General features: G+C 40.9%; 2 protein-coding genes across 2 annotated transcripts; both read left to right on the top strand.

Annotated features, from left to right (window-relative positions):
- Positions 1-4,568: 4,568 nt before the first annotated feature.
- LOC142632802 (protein FAR1-RELATED SEQUENCE 5-like) lies at positions 4,569-5,330 on the top strand. The gene is made up of 2 exons (XM_075807136.1): positions 4,569-4,572; positions 4,675-5,330. Exons 1-2 carry the CDS (start codon positions 4,569-4,571, stop codon positions 5,328-5,330), a joined length of 660 nt encoding a protein of 219 aa, XP_075663251.1.
- Positions 5,331-5,452: 122 nt separating this feature from the next.
- Positions 5,453-6,631, top strand: LOC142632801 (protein FAR1-RELATED SEQUENCE 5-like). Its single transcript, XM_075807135.1, has one exon. The coding sequence runs from the start codon at positions 5,453-5,455 to the stop codon at positions 6,629-6,631; it is 1,179 nt and encodes a 392-aa protein (XP_075663250.1).
- The last annotated feature ends 19,293 nt before the right edge of the window (positions 6,632-25,924 follow it).

Here is a 25,924-nt window from a genome sequence, read left to right as displayed (position 1 = left end):
AGCTGAGTTTAATGGATAGTTAAATCAGTTATAGTCTATGTCATCTTAACAAGTCACACCAGTTGAATCTTTTAACTGCAAACACGAAAATTGTGATTGAACATATTTTCCAAACCTCAAATGGAACATGTGATCTTTGTTTTCTCTCTTCTTCATTCATTTTTGTTTCCCTCTCCTCTCTATTACTAGCCTCCCCTCCTCTCTTGCAGTGCTCACTCACTCCACCACTCCTCATTGTATGACTCAACTTGATTCCTTTCACACCATCTTCACCTACTCTAAACCCTCTAGATTTCCAATAATTATGGTTTTGAGTTGAAAAATTATTATTTTGTAGGTAATGAAACAAGGCTAGTTGTTTTCTCTGAAGGAAAATTTATAATTTCATCTAATATATGTCAAATTAGGGCTTTTTTAGTCCTTAGTAAATTAAGTAGTTCTAACTCAGCTTATACTTCTTATGCATGCATAACTTAACAATAAAGTTAACAAAACTGTTTACTTTATATTTCTACCTGTTCATAACATTGTTGACAGTTAGTTCCTTTTTGACCTCTTAGATATTCATGCCATCCTATAGGTTGATACCTTGTTGGGCCGTTATGAGCCTGCTATGAATAGCACTGCAGAGGCATGGAGAAATTGCAATGTGGAGAAATGGGAAAACTGTAAATTCTTTTGTAATCTCAGAATGGGGAGTAATGGGAAAAATAAGATGAAACAACTTAGAATTTTTGGGTTCGGTATAGATTTATTTTTATTATTATTATTATTATTTCTAATTATTGTGTAATGATAAAGTAATTATTGAAAAAAAAAAATCTATTCATAAAATATTTCATGTATATTTTATAACATTTAAGAGAATTATATAAGATGTTGTATTTCAATTGGGATGGGCCCCTCTCCCGTTTCTTTTTCTCCCGTTCCCTTCAGTTTTTAAATGGATGCATGACATCTGGCAGTTATATAATCTGAGGATATTCATTAAGCCACGTCACATGAGCAAAATTTTAATTCATTTAATAGAGATTAGCACAAAAATCTGCTTCCTGCAACTCTGCTTCCCGCGCTCAATATTTTCACAAAAAGCCATTTTGCTAAAACCTTTGAGCAACCCGCTAAAATATCTAACAATTCCAAAATCTTCCAGTCATTCGAATTCCAGCCCAGCAAAGAAGATTTGCTTTCTACTAAGTGTACCCAAGATAAAAATCTTTAGATCATTCCAACTCTAGTGAGACCACAAAGCAATTCCCTGTCTAGTGAGACCAAAAAACAGAACCACTGTTGATTTTAACAACTTGACTGGAATTGAAAGTTCTGAATTCCAATAGGTGCTCAATCATTCTTTGCATTATTTATTTGTGTTTTTTTCCCCCCTGTAGTTTTTATACTCTTTTGCTAAGTCTTTAACTGATCTCCTAACAAATAATTGAATTTCCCTGTTTGATTTGGATTTGTTTTTCTTTTTGCTTCACTACTATTTTAGCTTTTAGACTTTGAAAATTATTTCTCAAGTAATCAAAACAATTGCAATCAGCATTCATAAATCTAATTTGACTTCCTTATCTAGTATTATCAAGTATTTGTCTATAATTATTTTACTTGCTACCATGCTCAAGTGATTATATCTAGTAAGCATGGACATGACATGGGGTAAAGTGTTCTCATCAATGCACAAAAAAAGGATTTGTTCAATAGTAGTAATTCAATATTTAGTTGTAAGTGCACAATTGCACCTGGACCCAAAGAAGATTATGGGCTTAGGCCCAATGAGCCTTGAACAATAAAATTTGTAGAGCGTGGGCTTAGAACCTAGGTTAGAAGTACTGGGAGCTTGATAACAGGCTTTTAGAAGTAAATACAGGTGAAAAACAAATGATAGTTGCAAATGAATCTCCTCGGATCTGAGCCGAGGACTACTTCTTTATTATTTCTCTTTCTTCTTTCAAGATTACAATTTCTTAATTTCTTTCTTTGTTTTTCGATCCCCCATTTTTCTTTGGCCTTTACCCCCCTTTTATACTTCCTTCCCTGATACTTTTCGAACAGTGACCAGAAGTTTCCACCTCACTGTTCAGGGGTCATCTCCCCATTAATGCGGCCAGGGAGGTAGGTGCAGAGCCTTTAATGCGGAGGTGGCAGCCTTTATTCTTGATATTTTCTTTAACACCGGTGCGTCTAGAAGATTCAGGATGTCCCCTTTTAACCACTGGTCTTTTCAGGGTTGCGCTTTGACCTTCATAATGAAACTTCGAATTCTCTAGAGCCTTTCCGAGGAGAAGCTCGTCCTCGGCTGTATCCTCTGACCCTCGGCGTATGGGCCGACTCATAGAGTTTAATCCTAGAGCAGGTCGGCCCTCCATGTTCCAGCCCAAAGGCCCATATGCCCATTTGGGCCCTTTTACTCCCCATAATAGCCCCTCAAAACTCTATTTTTCATCATCCGAGGAGAAAAATAGGGTTTTGATCCAACGAACACTTCCTCCACACTTTCTGTAAATAAATAAACGTGTGAAAACCGTTCTGCGTTCCGGAGGGTGACACTTGGCGATTTTATTTTCAAAAACGCGCGTATTTATTACTGTAGGTTACACCCTGTCCCCCACGTTCAACGGTGAGATGAGCATCCAACGGTCCTTGTTATTCCATGAAAATTTGGGCGGGATAAACATAATTTTGAGGCCGCTTTCCGCACATCGTGACGCTTCGGGAACCTGCGCCTTCATTTAATTCATCAGGGACTAATCCCATCAAAACATCAGTAAACATACTTTACCCGCAGAAAACCGTGGAACTCTGCACAACTTAAGATTCGTAAGTTTTTGATTCTCCATTTCTTAACCTTTTCTCCTCGGATCTTGTCCTCGGCTATCCTCGTAGACATCTTTCCTTTTAGAGTTTAGTCTTTCGTCCCTCCCTGATGGGAAAATTTAAGTGTCTAGTTGATACCGCTGCTGAAATGGAAGGCTTCAGAGCCAAGTATCACATTCCCGACGATGTAGGTTTAAAATATTGCCCGGCGGAAGCCGTGGCTGGCTCTAGAAAGGAGGGAGAGGTTATCATCCCAATGATAGCCTTTGTAGAGGGTGGGATGACCCTCCCAATGAAGCCTGTAACTAGGGAGTACCTTCGCAACCATCGGTTGTGTCCCGATCAGTGCCTCCCAAACGTTTTTAGAGTTTTGGGTAGCGTCGATGCTCTAAACGAGCAAATGGTTCTAAACCTCACCTGGCACGATGTCGTCTTTCTGTACGAGTCCCATAAACTCTCCAAAGTAGGTTACTACATTAAATCCCGCTCCAGCGTCGTTAGGCTAATCTCCTGTCTGCCCAAATCCAACAAAGGCATGAAGGATGACTACCTGATCGTCTCTGGGAACTGGCACGACGGCCTCCACTGCCCAGTTGAGTGGGGAGATCCAGGTGCGACACCTTAGGATTAACCTCCCCCCGCACAAATTCCTCTAACACTCACAAAAAATGTGTATTCACCAGTATTCACGTTTATTTAGGTTTATTGTGTGTTGTGTGAATCTGACCATGTTCGTTTGCTTTGGTGTCTTTCTTTGCAGATAAGCAACACGTGCGCCCACGCTTAAGCCACTGCAACGTTGCAGATCTCAACCAAGTACTGCGCTCCGAGGTGTTTGTCAGCGAGGACCTACAACTCAGGGCTGCTCATCTGATTCTGGGATACACTCCCATTTCTTCGGACTTCCAGGAGATAGAAAACGCCATAGTCGCGGGTGACCGAAGGCGAAGGAAGATAAACGTAGCCCGGCCCCACTTTTTGGACGACCACGATCTCCCTGACGCCCCTCACACCATTTTGTACACACAGCCCATAGCGGCAATTCCCCTCGCCGTGCACTCTCAGGCAACCGTTGTTCCAGAAGAGCAGGTGTCTTCTTCACACACGCTAGACGAGGAGATAGAACAGTTCCAACTTGAAGACACCGAAAGACCTCGAGGGAACCAGTTCGTCGTACTCTCTGACAAGGAAGAAGAAGCCACTGAGGCTTCTGGAATTGCAGGGTTAGTCGTTGCACAACCAGAGGACGAATCCGAGGAGGATATGGACAGGATGAAGGGTCTCCTAACCAATAGAGCTGCGAAGGTTGTTGAGAGAAAGACGGGGGGGTCCCAAGCTCTTTCATCCTTGCCACCTCCCCCTCCTCTAGCTGAGCCAAAACTTCCAGCCGAGGATCCCAAAAAGAAAAGAAAGGGGGAGGCCGAGGGGACAGGCGGCAAGGAACCAAAGAAACCGCGACAACAACCGCCAGCCGTTCAGCAGCAGAAGCTGGATAAAGGCAAAGGCAGGGCCCGCTCAGTTGAAAGCGGGGAGATCAAGGATGAGGCCGAAGTGCGCCGAGCACCGACCACCTGGTCCCCTGACTTAAGGCTGGACGGTGCACCCATCTCCTGCCAATCCAGTATAAGGGCGGTTCAACAAGGCCATGCCCACCACTTGGCCGAAGTGTTGGAACGCCCTCTTCTGCTGCCCAAGGACATGGAAACCTTGGAAAAAATGAGCCAGCCACATTAGTAATGCAGCAAGTAAACATGGGTATTTAGTTTCTTATTATTTGTTTTATTTTTATATCATTGATTGTTTTATCAACAACACTAACTTGTTTTGCTTTAATTTGGTTTTTGAATTTCTCTTTAGGTGTTCTCTTCTTTTCAAAGTTACTAGTCCATATAATGCCTATAATTAGTGATGAACAAATATGTCCTGAAGGTGATAAAGAGAATGAAGATATTTATGCTAATATTATGCAAAATTCTGATTGTCAAGGGAAAATATCTGTTTGGAAAATGGAGTTTGACTCAGAAGAGCATGCTCACCAGTGGTATAATGAATATGCTAAAGAAGTTGGATTTAGCGTTCGAAAGCAATGGAAAAATGAAGATAGATTTAGTGGAGTAATATCAAGTAGAAGATTTGTCTGTTATAAGAAAGGCTACAGAAAAAAAAAAGACAAGCGAGTGAATGTGAAAAAGCCTCGAAAAGAAACTAGAACTGGTTGCTTAGCAAGACTAACCATTTCTCTTCAAGCTAATGGAAAATATCGGGTCATTGATTTTGAATCAAATCACAATCATGAGTTAGTGGATAAGTCATGTGTACACATGTTACCTTCTCAAAGAATTATTACTGATGTTCAAGCTATTGAAATTGAGTTGGCAGATAATTCAGGTATACCACCTAAATTGGCACATGAATTGATGAGTCGTCAAGTTGGAGGTAGAGAAAATCTTGGTTTTACTAAGCAAGATCATAAGAATTATTTGAGGAGTAAGAGGAAAAGAGATTTGAAGTAAGGTGAAGTTGGGGGTCTTTTGAATTATTTTCTTAGTCAAGTATCAGAAAATCCATCATTCTTTTTCGAGTTCAATTGGATGTTGAAGACCAGATCACTAACATATTCTAGGCTAACGCCAAAATGATTTTAGACTATAATATATATGGTGATGTGGTATTCTTTGACACAACTTACCGGACCAATAAAGAGTGTCGACCTTTTGGAGCAGTTGTTGGAGTAAATCATCATTATCAGCTAGTTGTATTTGGGGCTTCTTTGTTATATGATGAAACTATTCAGTCATTTGAATGGCTATTTCATACATTTTTTGAGTGTATGTCTGGTAAAAAGCCAAAGACAATATTTAATGACCGAGATCCTGCAATGGCAAAGGCAATATCTTTAGTGATGCTAGAGACTTATCATAGATTGTGCTTATGGCATATTTATCAAAATGCTCTTAAAAATCTTAATCATCTATTTAAGAGCCAAAAAACCTTCAATGCTGATTTTAGAAGTTGCATATATGATGGTGAGTATGAAGAGGAGTTCACTAGTGCTTGGGAGAATATGTTGGAAAAATATGATCTTCAAGAAAATGAATGGCTGCAAGATCTATTTAAAGTGCGAGAAAAGTGGGCAATGGTGTATGTGAGAAATACCTTTTCTGCAGGTAAGAAAAGTACACAGCTTAGTGAGAGTTTCAACTCTCTTTTAAAAGATTATTTGAAGTCTGATTTGGACATAGTACAATTTTTCAAACATTTTCAAAGGGCTGTTGATGATGTCCGTTATAATGAAGTTTGTGCAAACTATGACTTGAGCCAAAAAATTCCCACTTTGAAGGTTAATGTTCCTTTGCTGAGACATGCCAAAGATATCTATACAAGAACTGTTTTTAATATGTTCCAATATGAGTTCGAAAAGTCATTGATGGTGGTTGTTGACACTTTTCATCAAAGTGGACTGGTTTCTACGTATCAAGTTCATAATTGTGAAGGTTCTAGGCAACATACAGTTACATCTTCAAATGGTTTGATTACATGTAGTTGTAAAAATTTTGAGTTTGTTGGAATTATGTGTAGCCATATTTTGAAAGTACTTGATGAGATGAAGATTAAGTTGATGATCCCTGAACAATTCATATTGAAGAGATGGACCAAGAATGCAAGGGCTGGAATTGTCTTGGATATTCATGAGTGTGAGGTACAAAGTGACCCTAAGCTAGAAATGCGAGCTCGTTATAGAAATTTATGCACCACTTATGTTAGATTGATGAGTAAAGCTGCTGAATCTAAAGAGCATCTGATTTCCTTCTAAGTCTTGCAAGTGAGTTAGATGCAAAAGTAAAAGAATATTTAAAGATTGAATCTCCGAGTGAGACCCTTACGCCTTCCTCAATGTCTTGTGAAAACCAAGTCGTCAAGAGCACATGTACCATACAAGCAAAAGGTTTAAAGAGAAGGGAAGTTTCGCGTGGGAGAAAACGATTGAAAGGTTGTCTTGAAAAGGGAACTAAAAAAAATAGAAGCAAAAAAATCCAAACTCTCACATCTAGCTTAACTCCTCCAACCACATGTTCCACCACCATGACATAAACCTCAGGTACTTATTGTGATTTTATATCCCATTGTTGAAATTGTCACTAAAATTGAGTGTGTGCAAGAAACTATTGCTCACTTGATACCACAACATAAATTTTCTCTTTAAAAAACATAACATTAAAAAAAAATCAATATGGAATTGAATTTTTGGGGTGTCTTAGATGCTACCATCTCATAGTTTTACTCATTTAAGTGACTAATAAGAGGTTGGATGATTGCAGGGGAGGGAGTGATGCCCAAAACATGATCCTTTTTTTGTACAGCCATGAGCTCCATCTCCTTCAACTTAGAAGCTTATGCTGCAGCTAAACTGCCTGCATCCTCTGGCTACTTCAGATTGCTCTTCATAGTTTTGTTATTTTTGGTAGAAGTAGGACATCACATATATGCATTGTGTGATAATTTTACAACCAGTGGTGCTAAGATTTAAGCATGAAAAGTAATCTATTTTTGGCATTGTTTGTAATATAGCTTCTGCAGAAATTTTTGTAGCATCCAAGTTGAAGAGCTCAAATGACCCATTGTTCTCTTTCTTGTGTCTTGAGAGAAATTTCTTTAAATTTTCTTGCAAAAATATTCCTTTTCTTATGCTCTCTTGGAAATTAATGGAGTATTAGCTATATCTTTAAGTAATTTTGTAATCAATTGCTCAACTCAGCTTTAAGCCAATATGAGATAAGCAATTGTGTAGAGAAGTGCAATATTGCAGTTGCTATGATGTGCTTATCTTGTAGCCCAAGCAGCAAAGTATTTCCCAAGGCTTGCACTCAAAAAGGAAAGCAAATACATCACTGTCATAGTGATGACTCTAGAGAGGCACAATGAAGAAATTGCAAGATTCAAACACAAAGTCTAATGCATTTGCAATTCTAGAAGCAAACAAGTTTTGTCAAATTGCTCCATGAAAATTTCCTGCAATTGATATTTTTATACCTATTCTATAATATCTCACGCAAGGATACAAAGAAGAAACAAATATAGAGAGACCCCATTTGTACTAAACTCCAACAAAAAAATTTCATTAATCAAGATAATGTACAATGGTTACATGAGCAGGAAATGCAGAAACAAGCCTTGCATTCACCCAACAAAAAAAATGACCCCACAGTCTTGCATTCACCCTTACTGATGAGGTACTTTTGTAAAAAAACAAGCTACCACCAGCCTAAGCATTTTCACAAACACCTTCATAGCATTTCAACGGCTTCTATTACTTCTCTTCACAAGTTGGTCAACTTAGTCCTCAATCGTAGTACATTTCAATCAGAGAAAGGAAGCTTTCAATACAATTGCTCTGCTACATAGTAATGCAAAATGAAGGAAGTCATAAGTATACTCAATTTTTTGCCACATGTACTCCACCACTATCTTTTCATTCTTTATGGAAATCATTAATAATTTAACACAAACTGAAAAAAGAGCTCCAGCTTTAGCAAGAGATGACTTCTTTGATCAAATTTATCCCTTTCGGAAGAATACACGATGCAAACGGTCTCCCCAATAGATTGAAGAATTTTTTTTATTTTTTTTTAAGAGAGAAAAACCCCAAAATTGACAAGATGCGAGTCTGTGCTTGGGGAATTCATATCATTCTTGGCATGGTGGATAAGGACTTGAGTGGTATACTTGGCCGCAACCCCATTGGCTTCCATCCAAGAGAAGGTGGCCAACAATGGTAAACTGCACGCCTACCTTTCTTGCACAATATAGCTTGCTTTGCTTCCCATAAATTCGCTTAGATATTTTGCTCTTTTTAATTTCCTAATCCATTGTCCTATTTTGCCCCTTCTTCTCCAGCAGGCTTTAATTTCAGTGCTTCTGATGCTCATGTGGCGAAGGTGATGGAGAGGAAGAGAGAGGCTTGTTGGGGAGAGATAAAGATAAAGAGGGGTCAGACTTTTTAGGAGTTAGGAGAGACAAAAGTTGTATTTGAGGTGTTCTCTTTGTAACCCTTGGATTGTGTCTTTGCCACGTGTCGCTCATCGGTTTTAAAACGGGAGACTTCCAAACTGGAGGTGAGCCGTTCCCATTTCGAGAATTTATATACTATTTGATCTCTTGTTAGTTTCACTCAAATTATATAAGGTGTTATTACTTTTCTATCTTGACTAATCTGTTCCATTTCTAAGAATTTATCATCGACTCGATCTGCAAATACTAATATTATTAGTATATCAATGTAAAGTAGGATTATTAAATAATAGATATGATCTCTTACAGATTTATAGACACTGTTATTCTGCTACTTTCACTATTTTGGCGTGGAAAATGTATTTTAGAATATGTTAATACCAATTGTTATATATATATATATATATGAGATGGATTCAAATTACACTTGGTGTAACTTCATAAGTGTTATACATTTTTTAAGTCATAGACTTCTAAGAGATCTAACGGTTGAAAAAACATCATTAAATGTTAATACTTTCCACTTATGATTTGTTATGAAAATGTTGTAAAAATGTTGCTGACGTAGCAGCTCTCACATAATTAATACTAGGGTTTGTTTTCTCTCACCTTATTTATTACTCTCCGAGAGGTACTACGTCCACAACATTTTTACAACAAATCATAGGTGGTTAGTTATTATTGGTTCACATTTGAACCTAACACTAAGATTACTTTTTTGCCCCAACAATAACAACCAGTAACAACCTGCCACTTAAGATTTGTTGTAAAAATGTTGTAGACATATCATTTCTCATTGCTTCCCACATGATTAGAGGGCACTACCATTTTCAATAACCTGCAAACCTTATATATACTAGTAGCCCACCATAGCCAACCTCCCACATCTCTGTAAAGAAGCTTTTTTTTTTCTTTTTCTTGAGAGAAATCTCCACAAAGAAGCTATTGAACGGTACACTAGAAATTTTTGGTTGGACTTTCTGCTTTACATTCCCATTAATAAAGAGCTAGTGGTGGTGCAAATAGTGTTGTAGACAATTTCGTTATTGGATAAATTACCCAATTACTACATTTATACAACCAGGAAGTTTAGCAAAGACTTCATGTCAAACATAATATGGGAAAAAAAGCATTTCATACCCATTTGGAATAGGAGCAAATTACTACCACGCACTCTTGGTACAGTGGTCACTCCACAAGTATAAATGCTTGTAGGGTGTGGGGAGCAAGGGCCGGGATTCAGGTCTTTAGGAGGGAACTTCACACACATATACACTTAGATTAGGCTAGAGTAGAAATTCTATCTTGTATCAAAAAAAGAAAAAGAAAAAAAGAATAGGAGCAAATTGCTATATTGACTATTGATTTGCAATATCTTGTAATGACATTTTGAATAGCCCTTAAGGAGCTTCAACTTGGAGGTGCTGGAGATATATGACCCACGTTTAGGTGATATAGGAATTATTCCATAAACATAATATTTAATTGCTATACTGCTTCTGTGCCGAAAGGGGAGATTTGGCTATGGTGAGGTGCTCCTTAGTAGATTAGTATATTTGGCAGGTTACTGAAAATGAATAAAGAAAGAGAGAAAAAGAAGAAGAAGCTAGTATTAATTAGGTAATAAGGTGGAAAGTATTAACATTTAATAATGTTTTATAGAGTTACACCAGGTGTAACTTGAACCCGTCTCTCTCTCTCTCTCTCTCTCTCTCTCTATATATATATATATATATATATATATTAAGAGAAATACTATTTCCACACTATTTTCACAACAAATTTTAAGTGGTAGATTATTATTAGTTGTTATGAGTGAGAAAAAATGTAATTTAAGTTGTGGATTCAAATTAGAACAAATAATAACTTACCATTTATGATTGGTTGTGAAACTATTGTGAATTTAGCACTTCTTATATATTAATGCACAGTGTGAATTACACCCTAAAGAAAATTAGATGTTTCAAACTTGTCTCATTTATTTCTCTATTGAATGCTTTATAGAGTATACATACATACATATATATATATTAGAAAGGAGTATACATGTTTAGAAGAAATTAAAAAGTGGATGTGTGGTAGACGGTTGTATTACAATACAACCTGGTTACTGGTTACTGGTTACTGATACTATTATGTCGTTTTAATTTTCAAAGTTTATATGTGTTTGACTTTTCGTTTTGCCATTACTTGTGATATAAGTATAACCAAACATACATGTTATTATTTGTGATCAGATAAATGGAGGGCAACCAAATATAAGCATTAATTTTGTGATCTTACCGGATAAAATGGAGATAACATACCTTTCATTCATATTAAGAAATGAAGAAATGAATCTTTATTGTCCTTTTTTAAGAAAATGATCAAAGATGGATAGGTTTTATCTTATATATGTACCTGAACAATTGCATTAAAAATATATTTATAAAAGGTAAATGAAATTTTGTCTCGCATTGAACATGATAAATTTGTTCAATCATTTTGTACTTTTTCATTGTTCACAAATGCAATATAGATTTTTATTCAAATTTAAATATTACAAGTTCAGGAGAGTTCTGGGCTATCTCTATAGCTTTGCAGGTGGTTTTGTGTTTATGGAATGTGGCATTGTATTATTTTTGACCGAATATATTGAGAATTTCTTAATTTAATGATTGCTCCTTAGGTCTTCTTCCATAAATGAAAAATCGTTTGATAAAATATTAAAACTAAGAGGTATACATGCTCATCTAGTTGGAGTTTTTCTTAAATATTTAGATATTAATTTTTGCAGCAATTCGGCTCTTCTAGAGTATAATTTGTTTTTCTCTAAGTGCATCTTGGACCTTGGTTCTTTAGGGACCAAATTGACAAAAAAAATTTCTCAGAATATTTGTTGACTTGAATCTATTTTGTTTTGTTACAAAATTATCTTTTTGTTTGGTGTGACATAAAATAAAATTTTTCCAATCTCACAACTCAATCCTATTTTGATTATCAATAAAAAAACTCAATTCTAATTTTCACAAAAATATTAACATATTTCACAATCAGTCGGACCCATCACCAACCAGACTTGTTGAAGTCTCAGAAACCGCCAGATCTCACAACCTAATCCAAAAAACCCATCTCATTTGATGTACCTAATTAATCCATATGACAATATGCCCATATCAGTAGACCCATTTAGACATGTACTCCACGTGACAAACCCAACCCACAAGGCCCAGCTCAAGTCAAGCCACTCTCAGCTCTCAAAATTGTTGAGCTAGCCTCAAATCGTCATTGAATTGCACAGTGACAGCACCGGTGAGAGACCTTGGCTCATTTGCTTTATTGGACCAAACTCATGTGAATGGGAAAGACCGTGTTATTGTCTCTCAAAACGGTGGTTTGACTAATGATATTGTTCCAACTAGATTAAGGGATTTACATTTGGGGTCGTTATTTATTTTAGTTTAAGAAAATATATGAAAAAATCATGAATGAAAGAAATTCCTCAGCTTATTGATTGAATAATTGATTTATATTTGATAGAAAAATAAAAAGAAATACATCACTTTATTTTTAGATACAGTATAAAAAACTGCAGGGATTTGATTCCTAGTTACATAAATCTACAAACCTTTGATCTAAGATTGAATGTTAAGTTTTAAAGTGAGAAGAAGTTAGGCACCCTCCCGCTCAGTAAACAAGTCTTCTAGAATATGTGGGCATGGATTCATGTTGTAAGGACTAGTGTTGGAACCCAAGCCCACCAAGAATAGTGGAAGTTAGCCCAACAAGCCCAAAACAATAAATTTATTAGAGAGTGGATCTTATAAGCAGACTACTAAGCTAAGTAAGTGTCGGGTTCAAGACAATAGAATTAAACAAACAAATTCACTAAAATATCTCTCCTCGGTTCAATCCAAGGACAAAGTGTTCTTATATTGATCAAGTTTTTCTGTTTATAAAGTGTTCTTTTCTCTCTCTTTCTTCTTTCAAGTATTGCATGCCTATTATTTATGGAGGCAATTTCCTTATATAGTCCCTTCCCAATACATCTCAGCCTTCCACCTGTTTAATTTCTAGGAAATCTCTTCGATGCTTGTCTCATCAAGGCCCTCCTGGAAGTAATAAGAAGGGCTGTGAGCTAGGAAGACACTGTTCAAGTGTCATTTCTCCATAAATGTAGCTAGTTCAGTTGGTGTAGTGCATTTAATGTAGTAGTGGCAGTTACCTTCTCAGATATTTCTTCTTTCCGTTGCTAATACGGGTCTGCTACTTCTCCTAAAGTTTATCTTTCCAGAATGTTTGACTTCCTAAAGCACTCCCGAGGTGCCTTTGTTCCTCGGGAACCTCGGTTACTAAGTCGGTTTCTTCTTTTCTCCTCGACCTTCTAGCCTATGTATGCATGGACCCTTTAACCATCCTCTGGTATCTAATCATCCTCGGACGTGGCCATAACCAAAAAATGTGCTCAGATTACCTGCCCTCACACATGTCATGCAATCAAAGTATCCTACCATGTCATAGAAATAAGAAAACATGTTATTATAAGAAAAACATATTGAAATTATGGTTTTGGAAAATAAGTTTTGAGTATGTGAGTTTATTTTATAAACCTTAGGTATGTAGTATAAAAATAAATAACAATGCATTTCATTCGGTTCAAGGTTTTAAAAACCAATTTAAAATTTTGACATAAAAAAGGGAAATGAAAACAAATATAAATAGAAGTACGTACAAGCATATTACATATGTAAGTGCACAATTGCACCTGGACCCAAAGACAACTACAGGCTCAGGCCCAATGAGCCTTAAACAATGAAATTTGTAGAGTGTGGGTTTCGAACCTAGGTTTGAAGTATTGAGAATTTGATAACAGGCTAGAAGTTACAAACACTTATAAATAGTAAACGATAATTGCAAATAGACCTCCTTGGACGTGAGCCGAGGACTACTTCTGTATTATTTCTCTTTCTTCTTTCAAGGTTACAATTCTTAATTTTCTTTTTTAGTTACCGACCCCCCATCTCTTTGGCCTTCACCCCCTTTAAATACTTCCTCCCTTGATGCCTTTTGGACAGTGACTAGAAGTTTCAGCCCTACTGTTCAGGGGTCACTTCCCCATTAATGCGGCCAGAGAGGTAGGTGCAGAGTCTTTAATGCGGAGGTGGCAGCCTTTGCTCTTGATATTTTCTTTAACACTGGTGCATCGAGAAGGTTCAGGGTTTCCCCCTTTAACCATTAGTCTTTCCAGAGTTGTGCTTTGACCTTCATAATTAAGCTTTGAGTTCTCTTGGACCTGTCCGAGGAGAAGCTCGCCCTCGGCTATATTCTCGGATCCTCGGCGTATGGGCCAATTCATAGAGTTTAATTCTAGAGCAGGTCGGCCCTCCATGCTATAGTCCAAAGGCCCATATGCCCACTTGGGCCCTTTTACTCCCCACAATAACCCCTCAAAACTCTATTTTTCATCATCCGAGGAGAAAAAAATAGGGTCTTGATTCAAGGAGGACCTACCCCACACGTTTTGTAAATAACTGCACATGTGGAAACCATTTCGAGTTCCAGAGGATGCCACTTATCGGTTTTATTTTCAAAAACGCACGCATTTATTACCGTAAGTTACACCTTGTCCCCCACGTTCAACGGTGAGATGAGCATCCAACGGCCCTTGTTACTCCATGAAAATTTGGGCGGGACAAATGTGATTTCGAGGCCGCTTCCCGCACGTCGTGATGCTTCGGGAACCTACGCCTTCATTTATTTCTTCAGAGGCTAATCTCATCAAAACATCAGTAATCACCTTTTGTCTGCACAAATCCGTGGAAACTCGCACAACTTCAAATTTGTAAGTGATTATTCCTTTTTTTTTTTCTTAACCCTTTCTCCTCGGACCCTGTCCTCGGCTCCCCTTATAACCATTCTCCCTCTTAGAACTTAACTTTTCGTTCCTTTCCGATGGGAAATTTTAAGTGTCTAGTTGATACCACCGCTGGGATGGAAGGTTTTAGAGCCAAGTATCATATTCCCAGCGACGTAGGTTTAAAATACTGCTCGGCGGAAGCCGTGGCCGGTTCTAGAAAAATCGGAGAGGTCATCATCCCCATGGTCGCCTTCGTAGAAGGTGGGATGACCCTCCCAATGAAACCCGTAACCAGGGAGTACCTCTGCAACCACCGGTTGTGCCCCGATCAGTGCGCCCCCAACTTTTTTAGGGTCTTAGGAAGCGTTGATGCTCTAAACGAGCAAATGGGTCTGAACCTCACGTGGCATGATGTCGTCTTTATGTACGAATGCCACAAACTCACTGGAGTAGGTTATTACATCAAATCCCGCTCCAGCGTAGTTAGGTTGATCTCCTATTTGCCAAAGTCCAATAAAGGCATGAAGGATGACTACCTCATCGTCTCTGGCAACTGGCACGACGGCCCCTACTGCCTAGTTGAGTGGGGAGATCCAGGTGCGACACCTTAGGATTTAACTTCCCCCTCCATAACTCCCCAAATCATCTAGGCATATGTATTTGCATTTACTTGAGCGTCTAACTTTAATTTATTATATGTTCTACGAATCTGACCATGTTTGTTTATTTGGATGTTTTTCTTTGCAGATAAGCAAAACGTGCGCCCACGCTTAAGCCACTGCAACGTTGCAGATTTGAATAGAGTGCTACGCTCCGAGGTGTTCGTCAGCAGAGACTTACAACTTAGGGCGGCCCACTTGATTCTGGGGTACGATCCCATCTCCTCGGACTTCCAGGAGATCGAGAACGCAATAATCGCAAGTGACCGTAGGCGTAGGAGAATTAACGTAGCCAGACCCCACTTTTTGGCCGACCACGACATCCCTGACGCCCCAAACATAGTGTTGTACACACAGCCCATAGCGGCAGTTCCCCTCGCTGTGCACCCTCAGGCAATTGCTGTCCTAGAGGAGCGAGTGTCTTCTTCGAACACGTTGGACGAGGATATAGAACAATTTCAGTTTGAGGACTCCCCACGACCTCGCGGAAACCCGTTCATTGTTCTTTTCGACGAGGAAGAAGAAGCAGCTGAAGCCTCTGGGATAGAAGGTCTAGTGATAGCGCGTCCAGACGACAGCTCCATTGAAGAAGAGATGGATGAGCTAAAGGACCTTATGACCGCAAAAGACGAGTGGCGAAGAAGGGGACGAGGGGGTCCCTGGTTCCCCCAGCCTTACCACCACCTCCTCCTCCTCCAGCTGACCCCAAGCCTCCAGCCGAAGATCCCAAGAAGAAAAGGAAAGCGGAGGCCGAGGGGGCTGGAGGTGAAAAACAAAAGAAGATGAAACAGCCCCCGCGCCGCCCAAAGGAGAAATTGGACAAGGGCAAAGGGCGCGCCCGCCGCCTGAAAGCGGGGAGATCAAAGACGTGGCCGAGGTGCGCCGAGCACCACTACCCGGTCTCCCGACTTTGAGACCGGATGGCGCGCCCATTCCCGTCACCTGCGCATCAGCGGCGTCCAACAAGGCCACGCCCATCATTTGGCCGAGGTGTTGGAGTGTCCTCTTCCCGTCGCCTAAGGACATGGAAACCCTGGAGAAGATGGGCCAGCCGCAGTTGTTCCTCTCATTAAAAAGGGGTTTAGCTCTGGTAAGTTCCACCTCGCACTCGTACTTTATTTATTTGCAAACACTTTACTGTATTTAACCTCCTGGTATTTTTGCAGTCCATCCAAGAAGTTTTCGCGGCCGAGAAGTTCGTGGAGGATTCTCGGAAGCGCACTAGGATGGAGCAAGAGCTAAGGCAAGAGGCAGAAAGGTCCCTAGGCCATGCCCTAGCAGAGAACGGGAAGATCACGTCACAGCTGGCCGACTTGAAAAGAGAGAGAGATGGTGACAAGGCCAGCTTAAAGACGATGGAGGGCCAAGTGGAGGGGCAGCGTAAGCTTCTCCGCCAAAAGGATGACGAGCTTGCCCAAGTCCAACAGGCACGCTCTGACTTGGAAAAGGAGCTTACGCGGGCGAAGGAGGAGGCTCGCACCCACAAGCACGCACTGGAGGCCGCGAAGAAGGCCAGCTATCAGGAGGGGGTAACCAGAATGCAAGAACAGCTGACAGAGGCTTTTGCGGCCTTGTGCCGAGAGTACTGTCAGCAGGTCTAGGGAGAGGCCATGAATGCAGCAGGGGTTCCTCAAGCTTCCGAGCTGAGGAAGCCCGAGAACATTTGGCTTCCCCTAGACATACAGGAAATTGAAGACCCTCCTGTTGCTGCCTCTCCTGCCCTTCCTCCTGTAGCGCAAGAACTTCTTCCTGATCCTACAGAACCTGAAGGTTCCTATAAAGAGAAGGTCAAGTGTGATGGCGCCGAGAAGGAGCAAGTTCAAGACATGGAGCCCCTCGTCCCTTCAGCAGACAAAGGGAAGCAAGTTTTGTCCACCTTTGAACTGGAGTTGAAGAGTACCGAGGCTGGCAGCAGCTCCCTCCAAGACCCCCCTGCACAAGCTTAAGGCCTAGGATAGAACCTTTTGTACTCCTCCCCCCTTTTTTGTATATATAATTAATGAAGAACATTTTTATTCAACTTTAGTTTACGTTGTCTTTGTTTTACCTTATTCTTTTTGCGCTTGCCATGAAAGTTTTCAATAACAAATAGTTAAAGGGAAAACAGAATAAATAAGTCTAACTCCACCATGCAAACAACTATGACTTCAAAACAGCCACATAACTTAATTTAGATATTAAATAATGTCACAGTTAGACAACTCACATGAGGATTAAACCTTTGTAATCCGACGTATTGCTTTCAGTAGGATGTAAGGTCCGAAGACCATTCCTTACAAAAATTTTTTTAACACTTAAAAATGTGGAACTTGAGATCCAAATTAATGAATGGTGAGACACTGATTTCCATAAAATGTGTGATAAGAATAAGAACAGCGACAAGATATTAAGAACAGTGACAAGGTTTGTGGTTCGAGGACTACACTTAACCAAGTTTCTGTTTGATTCATAAGAACAGTAACTTCAAATGTTAATTTTTCCAAAGTAGGAGGTCCGAGGACCCGGCATAACTAAGGTTCTGTTTAACAAATGACAAGACATCAATTTTCACAAGGTTTGTGGTCCGAGGACTACACTTAAACAAGTTTCTGTTTGACTCTTAAGAACAGTAACTTCAAATGTTAATTTTCTCAAAGTAGGAGGTCCGAGGACCCGGCATAACTAAGGTTCTGTTTAACAAATGATAAGACATCAATTTCCACAAGGTTTGTGGTCCGAGGACTACACTTAACCAAGTTTCTGTTTGACTCTTAAGAACAGTAATTTCAAATGTTAATTTTCCCAAAGTAGGAGGTCCGAGGACCCAGCATAACTAAGGTTCTGTTTAACAAATGATAAGACATCAATTTCCACAAGGTTTGTGGTCCGAGGACTACACTTAACCAAGTTTCTGTTTGACTCTTAAGAACAGAAATTTCAAACCCCAAAGGTACTTATAACTTCAAAATGTTAACTAACAAAAGCACATTTTATTAATAATAATACCTTCTAAGGTTATTTACATTCCATGTGCGTGGTACAATTCTTTCATCTAGGTCAGCTAGCCGATATGACCCTATGTCAGCTACTGAAACAATGCGATAGGGGCCTTCCCAGTTTAGTCCTAGCTTACCCCAAGCTGGGTTCTTCGAAGTGCCCACAACTTTTCTTAGTACAAGATCACCAGGTGTGAGCGGCCTTAGCTTCACGTGGGCATCATATCCCCGTTTTAGCTTCTGTTGATAATAAGCCATTTGGACCATAGCTGCCTCGCGTCGTTCCTCAAGTAAATCGAGACCTTTCTCCAGGAGTCCATCGTTGTTCTCCGGGCTAAAAGAACTCGTCTTCAGGGTGGGAAAACCTGATTCTAGAGGTATAACCGCCTCGGCTCCATAAGTCATAGAGAATGGCGTTTCTCCCGTGGACCTGCGCGGCGTAGTCCGATACGTCCACAGAACGTGGGGGAGTTCTTCTACCCATCTGCCTTTCGCATCGTCCAACCTTTTCTTGAGCCCACTAACTATGACATTGTTAACAGCCTCGGCTTGCCCATTTCCCTGAGGGTAAGCTGGGGTTGAGTATCTATTTATGATGCCCATGTCACCACAGTATTTCCTAAAAGCCTTGTTGTCGAATTGGACGCCGTTGTCTGAGATAAGTGTGTGTGGAATACCGAATCTAGTGACGATGTTTTTCCAGACGAATTTCTCGGAATCAACGTCCCTGATATTTGCTAAGGGCTCAGCCTCAACCCATTTAGTGAAATAGTCTGTCCCCACGAGAAGCCATCTTTTATTTCCTGCAGCCCTCGGAAACGGCCCCACTATGTCCAATCCCCACTGTGCAAAAGGCTAAGGACTGGAGAGAGGGTTTAGAGTTCCTCCAGGTTGATGAATATTAGGGGCGAACCTCTGGCATTGATCACATTTTCGAGCATAATCCTGAGCCTCCCTCTGCATATTGGGCCACCAATAACCCTGAGTCAGGGCTCTATGGGCTAAGGACCTTCCCCCAGTGTGGCTTCCACAAATCCCTTCATGCAATTCTTCCAAAAGCGTTTCTGTTGATTCCGGGTGTACACACAACAAGTATGGTCCCGAGAAGGATCGTTTGTAAAGTTTCTGATCCTCGGACAACCAGAAACGTGGCGCCTTTCGACGTATCTTATCTGCTTCAGATTTGTCCTCAGGAAGGATGTCGTTCTTAAGAAAAGATACGACCGGGTCCATCCAACTAGGTCCAAGCCTTATCAATGGATGCGAGCCGCATTGACAACGGCTGAAGAGCCTGGCTCTAGCAAATCTTCCACAAGGATAATCCTGGGCAAACCCTGAGCCGAGGACGTTGCTAACGTAGCCAAAGAATCAGCATGGGTGTTTCCACTCCTAGACATGTGAGCTAAGACGAAGGAGTCAAATTCAGCTTGCTCGACGCTTGACCTGGGCCAAATATTCCTGCATTCTTGGATCCTTAGCCTCCATGGTCCCCATGACCTGGCCGAACACTAACTGAGAGTCCGAGAACGCATGGACTTCCTTTCCACCCATCTTATGTAACATGTTCATGCCTACAAAAACTGCTTCGTACTCGGCTTCATTATTAGTAGCCGAGAATGACAGCCTTAGAGATTTTTCAAAGATAATTCCCTCAGGGGATATCAGGACAAGTCCGACACCAGACCCTCTCTGATTAGCTGCCCCATCCACATACATTTTCCAAGTCGAAGGCACTGTGGCTGTGATCACACCAACTGATTTTCCATCCATGTGTGCTTTTTTTAAAGTTTCTTCTAGCAATGGTTCGGTAAACTCTGCCACCAAGTCAGCGAGGACCTGGCCCTTCACCGAGGTGCGGGGCTTGTATTTAACGTCAAAGGCTCCCAGGATGGTTCCCCACTTTGCCACCCTGCCAGAATAATCGGCGCTGCGTAACACCGCCTTGAAAGGCAATTGGGTCAGGACCACCAGCGTGTGGGACTGGAAATAATGAGGGAGCTTCCGCGTGGCATGAACTATGGCCAGAAGTGCTTTCTCCAAGAGTAGGTAGCGCACCTCGGCCTCATTCAAAGACTTACTAACATAGTAGACCGGTCTTTGCACCCCGCTTTCATTCCTTATGAGGACCAGGCTGACCGCGTGGGCGGCCACTGCCAGATAAGCAAACAGAACCTCGTCCGCCTCGGGGCGAGACAGAATGGGTGGCCAAGATAGATATTGCTTAAGCTGTTGGAAAGCTAACACGCAATCCTCGGTCCATTGAAACCCTTCCACTTGTTCAACAATTGGAAGAAAGGACGACACCGGTCAGCTGACCGAGATATGAACCTGCTCAATGCGGCAATCATCCCAGTCAATTTCTGGATTTCTTTTGGGTTTCAAGGCGGTTGCAAATCCTGAATAGCCTTAACCTGCACTGGGTTTACCTCTATGCCTCTATGAGTAATCATATATCCCAAGAACTTTCCAGACCCCACGCCAAAAGAGCACTTTGAGGCGTTAAGGCGCAGCTTGTACTTTCTTAGCATCTGGAAGGTATCGGCCAGATCTTTCACGTGTGAAGGTATTTTTTTACTCTTCACCACCATATCATCCACATATACCTCGATGGTCTTCCCTAGCTGCTGTTCAAACATTCTGGTCATCATTCTTTGGTAAGTAGCCCCAGCATTCTTCAACCCAAATGGCATAACCTTATAGTGGTAGTTCCCTGTTGGAGTAATGAAAGCAGTCTTCTCCTGATCCTCCAATGCTAATGGAATCTGATGGTAACCCTGGAAAGCATCCAAAAAACTCATCCGAGGATGTCCGACAGTGGCATCCACCAATTGATCAATACGCGGCATTGGGAACGAATCTTTGGGGCAGGCCTTGTTCAAATCTGTGAAGTCCACACATACTCTCCACGTTCCATTCTTCTTTTTAACCACAACCGTATGCGCCAACCATTCGGGGTAGAAAACTTCTTTAATAGCCCCTGCCCTCTTGAGTTTGAGCACCTCTTCCTTCACAGCCTCGGAATGTTCTTTAGAAGAACGCCGAGGTGGCTGCCTTCTCGGAACACTAGCAGGGTTGACGTTTAAACGATGACAAATGAAGCTCGGATCCACACCTGGAGCCTCATAAGGATTCCACGCAAAAACATCGATATTGTCTTTCAGAAATTGCAACAACTCCATCTTTTCCTGATGCGGCAAGCGTATGCCGACCTGGAAGAACCTCTCTGGGTCATCTGCTATTAAAAACTTCTCTAACTCCTCACAAACAGCCTCATCTCCTGTCACCGCTCCGGGTGCATCCGGAGCCGTTAATTGCTATGACTATTTCGGATGGGCAAAGTTGTATGACCTCGCTTCGTAATGAAGCACCGCGGCCGATGCATTGCCCGGCCACCGATCGGCTGCGAGGACTTCCTCAACATATTCCCCGAGGGGAACTTAACCTTAACATGCAAGGTAGAGGGACCCGGCCCCAGAGCGTGCCACATGGCCCGGCGAGGATGGCGCATACTGGAGTAGGCCGAACTGACCAATGAACTCACCTCAACCGTTCTCGAGCCGGATTGAACGGCAAATCGGACTGCCCCTTCGGCACAACGGCTTTCCCTTCGAAGCTTATGAGTGGTGAATCATAAAGTGTAGTGAGATCCTGCGCCTTCAACCTTAGCCCCTTAAATAAATCAGGGTACATGATGCCTGCACCGCTGCCCTGATCTATCATCACCCTCCTTACATCATAATTCCCTATCCTAAGAGTAACTACAAGAGCATCGTCATGGGGTTGAATAGTTCCCACCTTATCCTCTTCGGAAAATCCCAAGACTGGCAAATTCCACTTCAACCTCTTCGGCCTGCAGCCTGATTCCTCGGCCTGAGGATGTGAAACTGCCATCACCCTGGTGGGACCCGAGCCGGTTCTGCCAGGTGCAGTAAAAATAACATTAATTGTTCCTAACGCCGGCCGAGATGAATTATTCCTTTGATTGTTCGAGCCAGATTGATCGCCCTGTCCACCAGGTTGACACAAGTGCTGCTTTAGTTTCCCTTCACTGACCAGCTGCTCCAAGTGGTTCCAAAGGGTACGACAGTTCTCGGTAGTGTGGCCCACATCCTGGTGGTACTGACAAAAGAGGTTCTAATTCCTCTTCGCAGGGTCTCCTGCCATCTTACCAGGCTATTTGAAGAAGGGCTCCTTACGAACTTTCTCCAGCAACTGATGTACGGGTTCTCGGAACACAGTGTTCACGGCCTGAGGTGCTGCCGAGTCGGACTGCCCAACATAATCTCTCCTCGGCTTGTTGTTGTGGTACCTGTCCAACCTGAAATCCCTTCTCTCCTGCGGGATAACCTTCTCCTTACCCTTTCCTTGCTGCTGGTCTTCCTCCACTCTCTTGTACTCGTCAATACGGTCCATGAGGCGACATACGCTGCAGACGGGCTTTTTGGTCAAAGACTTTCTCAAGTCGTGATCAGTAGGAAGACCTACCTTAAAGGTATTGAGCGCCACCTCATCAAAGTCACCATCTATTTCATTAAACATCTCCCAGTAACGGTCGGAGTATGCTTTCAACGTCTCCCCTTCCCTTATGGTCATGGATAACAGCGAGTCCAATGGCCGAGGTACTCTGCTACACGTAATGAAACGCGAAGCGAATGCTCTAGTGAGCTCCCCAAACGAACCTATAGACCCTGATTTAAGGCCGTTGAACCACCTCATAGCAACAGGTCCCAAGCTAGAGGGGAAAACTTTACACATCAGAGCCTCGTTATGAGAATGCACCACCATCCTCTGGTTAAAATGACTCACGTGCTCCACCGGATCAGTCCGGCCATTGTAGATGGTGAAAGTAGGCTAGGTGAATCTCCTAGGAAGCTTCCCTTTCTCAATCCTCCGTGAAAATGGAGATTTGGAGAGTTGGTGCAACGCCCGACTCATAGCATCGTTCCCTAAGCCCCTAGAAGGAAGCTTCTTGCGTCTGCGAGCTGGCTGGTCGTCCTTCTCACAAGAGGACATTGCGCTGGGGGGTGAGCATGACCTTGAGCTGTAACCACCTCCCCGGGTTTCCTCTGAAGAAGGATCAGATGAGGACGGCAAAGGCTTACGTCTAGCGCGACGTAGCTTTCTTTTCAGACGACCAATCTCCTTCTGCATGGCCTTAGCACCATCCTCGTGGGTGGTGCTACCCCCGCCCTGAGTATGGCTAGCCCTGGGGTATTCTGTATGGACACTTCCCTCACGATCCCTTTGACGCTCAAGGCGCTCGAAATGATCCTCCGGTTGTGATCCTTGTGATTCTGCATGGTGAAAACCTAGGCCTGCCATCGTATCCCAGCTCCTTTTTGACTAGATTCCCACAGACGGCGCCAATTGTAAGTGCACAATTGCACCTGGACCCAAAGACAACTACGGGCTCAGGCCCAATGAGCCTTAAACAATGAAATTTGTAGAGTGTGGGTTTCGAACCTAAGTTTGAAGTACTGAGAATTTGATAACAGGCTAGAAGTTACAAACACTTATAAATAATAAACGATAATTGCAAATAGACCTCCTTGGACGTGAGCCGAAGACTACTTCTGTATTATTTCTCTTTCTTCTTTCAAGGTTACAATTCTTAATTTTCTTTTTTAGTTACCGACCCCCCATCTCTTTGGCCTTCACCCCCTTTAAATACTTCCTCACTTGATGCCTTTTGGACAGTGACTAGAAGTTTCAGCCCTACTGTTCAGGGGTCACTTCCCCATTAATGCGGCCAGGGAGGTAGGTGCAGAGTCTTTAATGCGGAGGTGGCAGCCTTTGCTCTTGATATTTTCTTTAACACTGGTGCATCGAGAAGGTTCAAGGTTTCCCCCTTTAACCATTAGTCTTTCCAGAGTTGTGCTTTGACCTTCATAATTAAGCTTTGAGTTCTCTTGGACCTGTCCGAGGAGAAGCTCGCCCTCGGCTGTATCCTCGGATCCTCGGCGTATGGGCCAATTCGTAGAGTTTAATTCTGGAGCAGGCCGGCCCTCCATGCTACAGTCCAAAGGCCCATATGCCCACTTGGGCCCTGTTACTCCCCACAACATATTTGAATGAAAGATTAATGGATATATATATATATATATATATGTGTGTGTGTGTGTGTGTGTGTGTGTGTGTGTGCACGTGCATGTGCACACATTAAGTTATTTATTTTATTATATTTCATGCACATATTAGATTATTTATATTATTATATTCGAATTTCATAGCATGCTTATGTTATCTTAGAATTATTTTATAAGACGTTATTAAAAGAATAGTTGAGGATTTAATCACTGTTTTAAAAACCGGACCGGACCGGCCGGTCCGACCGGTTCAATCGGAAAAACCGGTGCAGTCCGGTCCGGTTATATGTCTCAAAACCGGTCAATAACCGGTCAAAAACCGGAAAACCGGTCAAAAACCGGGAAAAACCGGTCAAAACCGAAAATTTTGAAAAAAAACGGTTTTATTTACGGTTCGGTTTTTAAAACCATGGATTTAATATATTGATATATTTATTTCTCAAAATTTTTGCTATGTTTTCATGCCGAATAACAAGGTAAATGATGGAGAATATGTTTATTATATTCCTTCATTTGCTTATTAGCTAAAAGAATAAAAAAAGAAAAATAATAATAATAATAATATATTGTATCACATAATTTAAACAATCAAAATAATTTGATTTTTTTTTTTATATTTAAAATCTTAGCATCCCAACTATATAAAGATATTAGAACGCAGGAAAAAATTCAGGATTATAATAATAAAAAAAGATGAAAATGTTGATGTATAATAATAAATATAACATGAAATTATTCTAATATCGTATATTTTAACACAATGGCACAATTATATAATAGTATTAAAGTTTAGTAAAGTTGAAGTAATTTTGTAAAGTATAACAAGTCAAACTTTAATACGACTTTATATTTTTAAATACAAAAACTTTCATGTATTTTTCAGAATAATAAGAAGCTAACATATGCGCTAATAGTTTGGAGAGATTGGGACACAATCGAACCTCTAATTTTGTATTGTATGATAGTTCGTCAATGGACTTGTTAGACTTTCATTTTTTTCAATTTGAATAGTGTGTTTTAGGCCAAAATAGGGATATACACTTTTCGTGCAAAAGTTCCAGCAAATTGCCCCCTGTCTGAAGTTTCATGCAGTTTTTTTTAAGCAACTCAATTTTCTCCAAATCAAGTTTTTCATTGAAACTCAATTTTTTTAAAATTGAGTTTCAAAACAGGGATATATCCCTAAATAATTTCAGATAGGGGGCATTTTGCTGGAACTTTTTGGCGAAAGGGGTATATTCCCATTTTGGCAGTGTGTTTTATAACAGAATTTATCCTAAAACTCATTTGGTTCTTTAGTTTTATTGAATTTCCTTTTTACCCAATATATAAATATATATGTTGCATATTTAATATTTTACAAAGTATGTTTCACAGGTCACATTATATATATATATATATATATATATATATATATATATATATATATATATATATATTATGGCATTTGCATGCACACTAGTAGAGATTGCAATTAAGGACATAGCCGGATCATAGATACCCTAATTGTCGTCCCATTCCACTCATTGGGAATAAAACCCT

This window comes from Castanea sativa, chromosome 4 (genome assembly GCF_040712315.1).
Source record: "Castanea sativa cultivar Marrone di Chiusa Pesio chromosome 4, ASM4071231v1".
NCBI classification, from domain to species: domain Eukaryota; kingdom Viridiplantae; phylum Streptophyta; class Magnoliopsida; order Fagales; family Fagaceae; genus Castanea; species Castanea sativa.
The sequence above is the reverse complement of the archived record's forward strand: the minus strand, read 5'-3'. Positions and strand labels throughout refer to the sequence as shown.

What these genes read in the sequence shown, in the direction of transcription:
- LOC142632801 (XM_075807135.1), top strand. Translation starts at nt 5,453, where the DNA reads ATGATTTTAGACTATAATATATATGGTGATGTGGTATTCTTTGACACA.